At 34.4% G+C, this 10,251-nt stretch overlaps 2 protein-coding genes across 2 annotated transcripts; one reads left to right on the forward strand and one right to left on the reverse strand.

Moving 5' to 3' along the window:
- Positions 1-621: 621 nt before the first annotated feature.
- Positions 622-4,093, forward strand: HELRODRAFT_115427 (hypothetical protein). Its single transcript, XM_009029930.1, is given in 10 exon segments — positions 622-715; positions 735-757; positions 1,459-1,789; positions 2,058-2,202; positions 2,295-2,480; positions 2,568-2,664; positions 2,756-2,841; positions 3,087-3,203; positions 3,383-3,752; positions 3,827-4,093. The coding sequence occupies 7 exon segments, from the start codon at positions 1,529-1,531 to the stop codon at positions 3,430-3,432; spliced, it is 942 nt and encodes a 313-aa protein (XP_009028178.1). The 5' UTR covers positions 622-715; positions 735-757; positions 1,459-1,528; the 3' UTR covers positions 3,433-3,752; positions 3,827-4,093.
- Positions 4,094-4,622: 529 nt separating this feature from the next.
- HELRODRAFT_88238 (hypothetical protein) lies at positions 4,623-8,325 on the reverse strand (the record flags this gene model as incomplete). Its single annotated transcript, XM_009029868.1, has 11 exons — positions 4,623-4,736; positions 4,873-5,019; positions 5,153-5,288; positions 5,505-5,548; positions 5,757-5,939; positions 6,042-6,164; positions 6,269-6,522; positions 6,677-6,822; positions 6,953-7,071; positions 7,788-7,949; positions 8,143-8,325. The coding sequence occupies 11 exons, from the start codon at positions 8,323-8,325 to the stop codon at positions 4,623-4,625; spliced, it is 1,611 nt and encodes a 536-aa protein (XP_009028116.1).
- Positions 8,326-10,251: the final 1,926 nt, after the last annotated feature.

A 10,251-nucleotide genomic window follows, 5' to 3' on the forward strand; every position in this document is an offset into this window, starting at 1 on the left:
TCTAGTACCATTTCAACTGCACTTCAACTAACAATTTAACACGTTCCGATTCATTAAGTACACATGAGCGTTCGTACTTTTGTGTATGTATCTGTGTGTATGTGTGTGTATCTGTGTGTGTGTGTATGTGTGCGTGCGCGTGTGTGTGAGAGAGAAACTATATTGTGTTGGGTGTTCTAATGTTAAGACTTCTACAGCTAACAATGATCATTCATAGGCATAAGAATTAGTATTTATTATACCGTATCAATTATTATGTTCATTTTTTAAAGGAAAATACAAAATAGTGCAAAATAAAAAATTAATAGTATATTTAATAATATAATAATACTAATTATTATTATTATTATTGATATTTTGCCGTTGTGCTTCTAATTAACATATCTCAACAACATATATAGTCTTTACACTTGGTTAGTACTAGTTTATATCTCAATATATCTTGATATATACATATATATATACATATATATTATACAATGGGTGTGTATCTTGACATATATATCATGCAATGGGTGTGTATCTTGATATATATGTACATATACACATGTATATCAAACAGCGGGCACCTGTTATGTATAAAACAAAATGCGCACACTTGTGAAAGGGTCGAAGTTCACTTTTCTTAAATAATTTTATCAGTTTTCGCAAGTTAACTTTTTAGTGTTTAGTGAATTTTATATCCGGATATATATATATATATATATATATATATATATATATAATATATTTACATATATATTGTATACATTAGTATGTTAGTATAATACTATTTTTTGAATTTTGTCTTGTTTGATAGAGATAAAGTTAAAGATAGATAAAGTTAAAAACTTTTTAAATTAAAGATAAGTATGATCAATGATCTATTGTGTAAATGTATGTGTTGTATGGCAGTATTTGTGTGTGTGTTTGTAATACAAACACATATATACATGTACGTACATACATACAAACTTTGTATGCTGTATGTGTTTTAAATTGTTTGCATGTATCACACAAACATACATACATACATACATACATACATACATACATACATACATACATACATACATACATACATACATACAATTGTTGTTGATTATGAATAAAACTTTGAAAATGAAAATGAAATACATACATACATACAAGTTGCTGAAAATGTAGGCTCTATCTGATTCTATGATAATTAGATTAGATGAAAATGCCTTCTGTAAGTGCAAGAGTTGGGCTAAGAGTATGGTTGTGGTTGTCTTTGTGCTTTTTCTCATCCTAATGCTACTTTTCTTCTCTTTTGTTTTAGATTTAGTTGCCAGTCTAAAACTAAATCCGTATCATTAATAATAATAATAATAATAATTGATTAATTAATTAATCATAAAGTTAAATATTTAATTGAAAAATTGTTTTTATTCAAATTTTTACATTTTCACACGCATCAATACTTTAAATTAAAATCTGTTAATATTTTCACAATAGACAAATAAATGAAAATAAGTTACTTGAAAACTAATTGATTGTTAACTAATTAATTATAAAACAATTAAAAATGGCCATGAAGTGCGTTTTAATGAATAGTTTTATTAAAAATCTTGCTCTAAAAAACCATGACAAGTGTGCTGCCGCTATCACGAGATTCATCTCAACCCAAAAATCTGCATCATCCAAATTGTTCTTCCTGCCCGCTTCCCCATCTGCCAAACTCCTCCAACCAACAACAACAGCACTGACTGCAACTAGGTTCCAGAAAATGGATTCAAAAAACTTCTCAACTTCCGGTCCCCAGCCATCCAATCTTACTTTCAGACAGGTTCGATTGACAGGCAGATTTGCTACAATCACCTCAATTGATATTTTACTCCAACATCCAATATTTCAGATTTCATTTTCCGCCATTTTTTTATTATAAAATTCACTTTTGGTGGATCAATGGTCAGTCATCTTTCATAGTGATTATTTTATATTCCATTTCATATAATTTTACCTATTCGTGATAAAGCAGGTACACACGCACACACGTGCACACCACACGTACACGCACATATCACATACACACGCACGCACACACACAAACACAGTTACTGGACTACGCTACCTTCACTTACACGTACATCTTGGGTGACAATGCCTCGAAGAAAGCAATCATCATCGATCCAGTACTGGAGAGAGTTGAGAGAGACGCAAAGTTGTTGAAAGAACTGCAATTTGACTTAATTTATGCTCGTAAGAAGAAGAATTTATGAATAAATTGTTGTGTACACACGACACACACACACACACTTTCTCACACGACACACACACGCACACACCTACAGTAAACACGCACATGCATGCTGACCACATAACTGGCAGTGGGGAGTTAGGTAGAATCTTCCAGAACTGCAAAAGCGTCATCTCGAAGCATACGAGCGCACAGGCGCAAAAGTACATAGACGATGGTGACGTCATCGAGTTTGGAAAGTTCAAGTTAGAGTGTCTTAGCACCCCTGGACATACTGATGGTTGGAAGGATTTGTTTGTTCGTTCGTTTGTACGTTCTTACGTTTGTTTGTTCCTTCATTCATTCATTTATTCGATCTTTCCATCAGGATGTGTGTCATACTTGCTTCGTGATCATGGCTTAGTCTTCACTGGAGATGCCTTGTTTGTTAGGGGCTGTGGCAGGACTGACTTTCAACAAGGTATGTATGTAGATTTGTTTGTATGTATGTGTTTATGTATGTGTGTGTGTGTGTTTTTGTGTGCGTGTGTGTGCATGTATGTATATTACAGGCAGCCCTCAGTTGCTGTACAATTCAGTTCACAAGAAATTGTTTTCTCTACCTGATCATTTCCTCATTTATCCTGGACATGATTATAATGGTAGGTTGACGTTTAAACGTTTGTTTGTATGTTTGTTTGTATGTATGTATGTTTGTTTGTTTGTATGTATGTATGTTTGTATGTATGTATGTTTGTTTGTGTATTTCCAGATGTATGAATGTGTGTACGTTTATCCATTAATATATATTTTTTTGGACTTTATAATTTTATTTTATACAATCTTGATTTATTAATTATTATTTATTTATCTATGTTTATATTGTATCTTTTTTTGTCCTGAACAGGAAATATGTCTTCGACAGTCTGGGAGGAGAAAACGTACAACCCCCGATTAACGAAACCGTTCGAAGAGTTCAAAAAAATTATGGACAATCTCAACCTGCCAAAGCCTAAGCTGATTGGTTGCTATAATTAGTTACTCAATAATAATAGTTATGATAACAAAAGCTGGATGAATGAATGGGTGAATGAGTGAATGAATGAATGAATGAATGAATGAATGAATGAGTAAGTTCATTATTATTATTTTTATTCCTTTTGCCGTTATTATTATTATTTTTGTTATTCTTATTATTCAAAGATGTCGCGGTGCCGGGCAACATGGTTGATGGTTTGTTGGACAAGAAATAAAAAAAAGAAATGTGAGGAAAAAGAAGCGCTATATAATTTTAAAAAAATAATAATACAAATGATTATTATTAATATTATTATTAATATATTTATGTATGACTATAATTATAGAGAAAGAGGAGAGAGAGAAAGAGAGAGAAAGAGAATATGTACTTGTCTAAAAAACTTGAAGACTTCAAATTTAAAAGAATCTATAAATCTTGTTTCAATGTAGCATTCATTCATTCATCCATTCATTTATTCATTCATCCATTCATTCATTTATTTGTCATGTATGATTATGATAGTAACAATGATGATGGTGATGACGATCTTCATATCTTCAAATAATGATTGAACAAATGAATTATTGAGTGAATGAATTATTGAGTGAATGAATGAATGGGAGAATTGGTTTTTTTTTTATTTTTGGTTCGGCGTTTGATGATTAAGCAAGTTTTTTATTTGAGCGAGCTAAATTTAAATTAAATTTCAATTTTAATTCCTTGCCTGAATTTTTAAATAAATTTTTTTTTCAACAATTCATTAAGTCCGAATCTAAATACATTACATTGTTAATGAATGAATAAAAGAGTGAATGAATAAACGAATTAATGTTGAATTAATTACTCTTTGTTGGTTGCATTACTAAAACGAAAATTATTATCTTTGTAGAAATTTTAATGGTAGCTTAGATAAGAGGCCCTCGTAGTAATTATTAGTTCATCCATTCATTCATCTACCAATCCATTCATTCATCTATCTATTCAATCACTCATGCATTCATTCATTCATCCACTTGTACGTCAATCATCTTCCGGTTCATTTTCTTGCCTTCCTCTGAAACTTCATTGAGGTACTGAGTGGAGATGCGCTCGAAAAATTCGCCTTCCGTCTCCTCCTCCTTCAACCATTTCGCCACGAATAAATCATTCTTTAGTCGAATGAATGAATGCATGTGTAAATGAATGAATGAATGAAAGAATGAGTAAGTGAATGAATGAGTTAATGAATGAGAGATATTGTAATAGGCATCAATGCTATCAACTTTGTTATCAACGTCATCATGTGTGTACTCAGTTATTTGTAAATCTATCCACCAATCAGTCAAACCATCCATCCATCTATTTATCTATCAAAACATCTATTCGTTCACCGAATTCCTCCATCTATCAAATCATTCATTCATTCAGTTTTCATCCATCCGTCTATCAGGAATTTCTCCTACTAACGCTGCTCTCCTTTGGACTCTGAGACTTCACCTTCCTCTTCTCCCTTCGCATCGCTTCCAAGTTTTTTTCTCTTTTTGTCTCTCTATCAAAAAACTTTGCGAGGTGGTGATAATGATGATGCTCTGGTAATGAACACGTACAAACATACAAATACACATACAAACACACATACAAAACGCACACATACAAACACACACACGCATATAAACACACACACATACATACATACTTCTCCAAGTTCTTTTTTTTCGTTTTTTTCAGCCACCACCAAATCATCAGAAGCCCTCAGCAGCGTCGTCATCCCGTCGTCGCCGGCTACTACCAGAAACTTTCCATTCTCAAACATCTTCATACACCTGAGCGCTTGCTTCGATATCTACTCATGATACGTCGAAAGAGATATCATTATATTATCATCAATGTCAGTATCACTTTCATTACTTAGTATCATCATGTTACTATGATATCATTGCACTATCATCATCGTCATCGTCGTCACCATCACGTACGGGCATTTTGAAGACGGGCTCCTTCTGGTTGAGTAGAACGTTCCAACAGCTTATCATCCCATTGGCCATCGCAGTGTACAAGACAGAAGGGCGTGTAGGGCTCCAGCATGAAAACGTGGCGTGTGACGTAAATTCCCTGCCAACCAATCACGTTTGGGCATATCGCATTGTGAATAAATTATGTTAATGAGTTAACGGTTTTAATGAATATAGTCAAGGGTATTGATGTGACGTAAAATCTCTACCGGTCAATGACGTTTGAAGTATGGAGGTGTTAATGAATAAATTATGCTAATGAATAAATTATGCTAATGAGTTAGTGAGTAATAAATAATTTCAAAGTTTAAACTACCGGCTGCACCAGATTGAAGATTCCTTCCAATCCTCTGACCAGAACTGTGTCACGAAATTTAACAATTTTCGTCAAAATTTAAAAGAAAACTATTAAATTTTTTTTATTTCGCTAACCAAACTAAATTTGTAACTATTGGCAATAATATTCGTTCGTTCATTCATTCATTCATTCAATCACACACACAAACAAACACACACAAACACACACACAGACAGACAGGCATACAAACAACACAACAGAGGAACCAACCCTGATCTGATATGCGCTGCAACTAAGAAAGTTTTTTAAGAAGAATGGATTTCTCTGCAAGCTGTACACGGGGCTCTTCTGCACTCCAGTGTAGACTGTGGAAACCTTCTCGACGGCTGACTTTGCCTTTCTGTTGCAGATCAGGATTGAACCTTCGACACAGCCCGCCATGAATTTTGTTGGCTGAGTAAAAATAATGACGTCTGATTATCATCATTCACCGTGATCACAGCGTTATACTGTTCATCGTCATCATCATCATCACCGTCATCATCATCATCTCACGATGGTGCTTTCAAATTCGAGACACTGGGCCCCGATAGACTTGGTGGCCTCCTGCTTTCTGGTTGGGTCGAGGTACATTACTTCCGTATACTCGGTCAGCTTCCTTGTGTCCCACCATAAGACCTTTGTAGGTTATTTCGTTCGTTCATTCGTTTGTTTGTTCGTTTGTTCGTTCATTCATTCGTTCATTTAATTATTCATTCATTTATTCATTCATTCACTCAAACCTGGCCATCTAAGGACGCGGAGAAAAGTTCACATCCCGTTTTACTCTGAATCCAGACGAGTGACCTCACAACGTCCTTATGACCTTTAAGTGCATCCGAACTTTCGTAGGGGGTACCTTTGCCCCTGCAATCCCAGAGTACCACCTGGCCGTTGTACTGACCCCCCACAATCGTGTGTGGATCTTTCGGGTTGTATTCTAGGCAGGCCACTTGCGATTGCGGGCGTAGGGTCATTTCGGCGTTGTGGGGTGATTCTTAAATCATAATTTTGTTAATTTGCATTTTTACAATATTCACACACACTTACACACACACACACACACACACACACACACACACACAGTCACACACACACAGTCACACACGCACAGACACACACAGACAAACACACACACACAGCAAACCCACCAACGTCCCAAATGTAACAGTTATAGAAGTTGGAAACGAAGAAGTGATCCTGGCATTCCGGATCGGCGTAAGACACTGCAACTTTCTTGGGGCCATCAGTGAACCACGATAAACTAGAGACTGGCCTTTTGATCTCGTTCTGATCGCTGCGCACGTTTCGTAGTATTTTAATTAATTTGATATTTGATACAAAAACCGAAGCAAGCCAACCAACAAACAAATAATAATTCAACAATTCAATAACATTAAATCCAGAAAATTCTTTTTCTTACTAACTTAAAGAGGTTTATAATTTTCAAAGTCGGTTTATTCAAGTCTAAAATGCTCTCAGCTCCGCCAAAGTAGTCTTCGTATATATCGAGAGAGTTGTTCTGCCTTATATATCTTTCCATTGTCTGGTATGGCATAATTAATTGCAAGTTTGAGTGTATCTGTGTGTGTGTGTGTGTGTGTGTGTGTGAGTGTGTGTCTGTGTGTGTATGTGTTTGGGGTGTGTTAATGAATACGATGTTAAAAGCCGCACACGCCATTGAATTTAGGAGCACACGGTGAAAAAGCACAATTAATAAAAATGAGAATAAATATAATATAGATAAATAATAATTATTATTATAATAATTATAAATAATAATCATATTTAAATTGAAATATGAAATTAATTTAGCAATAATTAGGTAGAATAAATCAGAAACTTTCGAAAATAAAAATGATTGGAAAATTAAAAATACATCCACTCCACTCTGTAAAAATCTGCCATACCATCTTTCCAGCCATACGGCATCATCAACATTAACATCATTATTTGGCCTGACTTGAATGAAATTTTTCATTTTGTTATACATTTCAATTTATTGTCTCATTACAAGCTTATATATAATTATATCATTATATAATTTATTTGTTAAAATTATTTTCGTATAATTAGGCGTATTTAATTTCACTGATTTTAAAAATGTATGAAATAACAATATTAATGAACGATAAAGAACATTAAGGAGGGAGAGAGAGAGAGAGAGAGAGAGAGAGAGAGAGAGACCTAGAGAGAATAAATGGAAGGGGTATCAGAGAATCAGTGACAAAAAGGGGCAAATAAAAAAGAGAAAAATGTAACCTCGGCCAGTTTCTTAACAGTCTCGATATAGACATCATCCTTCTCAATCTTCTTGCGAAACCTGGCCACTTGATCCGGATCGTAGTAATGGACGTCTCGTGGCCAGCCGCCCTCCACATGGTTCACCGATTTCGTCTCCATTTTCCGTCTTTCCGTATTCACCTTTTAGGTAGGTAGGTAGGTAGGTAGGTAGGTAGGTAGGTAGGTAAGTAGGTAGGTAGGTAGGTAGGTAGGTAGGTAGGTAGGTAGGTAGATAGGTAGGCGAATATGTATGTGAATGTATGTGTGTATGTGAATGTGTATGTGATTTGATTAAAGTGACTTTTAAACCAATTGTGATGAGATGCTAACAAACTTCTTGCACGGACTGTTCGACCGTACATTGCACGCCCCTATCCACCGGGTCCCTATCGATGAAGGATTGGGATATCTCCGGATCCGGTTTGATGTCGCACAGGATTTTATCTTCCGAATCTTTGAATTTGTAGTGACGACCGAAGTTTGATCGTAGTCTCGTGTATACGTAAGTTATTTCCATGCTTGATTGATGGTTTGTTCGTTTGTTTGTATATTTTGTATGTAAGTGTATGTTTTGTATGTATGTGTATGTTTTGTATGCGAGTGTATGTTTTGTATGTGTGAGTGTATGTTTTGTATGTGTGTGTATGTTTTGTAGGTGTGTGTATGTATGTGTGTATGTATGTGTTTTTCTAAATAGTTGATGTTGAAGTTTTCCGAGAAGTTTCTTGCCTGAAAAAATAATCCCATTATAATAAAAAATTATTCCATTTTTAAAAAAACAATAAAATCTCACAGTACATCAGCACTTCGAACTACAGAGATACAAGTGCCCGTGTACCGAATAGTGGCTACTTAATGTTCTGCTAGAACAAGTTCACTGCTGCTCAGTGAACACTAGATCTTCAGAGTTTGAACGTGATGAATAATGGGGACAAGATATACAAGAAAACTGCTGATACTAGTAGTAGTAGTAGTAGCAGCAGCAGCAGCAGTAGTAGTAATAGTAGTAGTAGTAGTAGTAGTAGTAGCAGTAGTAGTAGTAGCAGCAGTAGTAGTAGTAGTAATATTAAGACAACAACATCATCAACAGCACATGATCACACACATGTGCACTTATAACACATGAGTTATTTATTGCTATGGTAACTAGAATGCGCCAACTGGTATAGCGCCGAACATTTTAAATCGCAATAAATTTTACATGCTAATATGAAATAAATTTTCGAAGATAAATAATTCAGAAATGATTGAATGAAAGAATGAGAAAGTGAATGAGTGCATTGATAGAATGAATAAATTGAAATTGATAAACGAACTAACAAATGTATGAATTGCTGAATGAATGAATGGATGAATTGCTGAATTAATGAATGAATGGATGAATTGCTGAATGATTGAACGTCCAAAGAAACGGACGAACAGATAAACGAATGAACAAACGAACGAACAACTGAATGTATAAATCAAATATTTGACGTAAATTTACTGCATCATAATAGCGTTTTAATAGGTAATAAGTAATGAGGAGCAGATAATAATAACGCCATTGTTTTCTTCGTCGCTCTACTAAACACACACACACAAACAAAAACACACACAACATACTACACACAAACACATGTGTTTTTCATTTATTTTTATATTCAAGCGTATAATTTCAGTCGTAAAACGTTTTGCTTTGTTTCTGATAATTTTAAAAATATTTGATTGTTTTGGGCGTTTAATTTTTTTCTTTGTTAGTTCATTCACTGGTTCATTCATTCATTTATTTGTCCATTCGTTCATTTCTTTATTTATTCATTCCTTTATCCATCCATCCATCCATCCATCCATTTGACCCCTCATGCACAAGTTACTTAGTAATTTATCGTCTCATCCACTCATCATCCACTCATCATGCATTCATCCATTCATTTTCCTATTTATTTCTTCCTTCATCTATCCATCCATCCATCAATCTATTTATAGCGAGCAACTGTTTAAGAAGGCAGAAGAGATGGTATTAAAGATATATGAATGCAATTAAATCCAACGCTCATGTTGCTAACCAAGTGTTGTAACAGGTGTTGTTGTTGTTGATGTTGCTGTTGTTGTTTTTGTTGTTGTTGTTGTTGAAGATGATGATGATGACGGCAATGTTGTTCGTGTTTTTCAAGTTTTGCCGTTGTAAAGTGACAAAAGTTGTTGTTATTATATGGAGCCATAACTCACCTTTGTTACATTTTTCTCTCTATCTTCTTCTCTTTTTCTCTCTCTCTCTTTCTTTTCTCTCTCTCTCTCTCTCTCTCCTTTTTCCTTCTCACTCTTCATATATTTCTTTTTCTTTTTCATAAACTTATAAATCAAAAAATGTCTGTTGTGACAGTTTGGGTGGCAATAACCAACATACATACATACATACATACATACATACATACATACATACATACATACATACATACAT

This window comes from Helobdella robusta (assembly GCF_000326865.2).
Source record: "Helobdella robusta unplaced genomic scaffold HELROscaffold_63, whole genome shotgun sequence".
NCBI classification, from domain to species: domain Eukaryota; kingdom Metazoa; phylum Annelida; class Clitellata; order Rhynchobdellida; family Glossiphoniidae; genus Helobdella; species Helobdella robusta.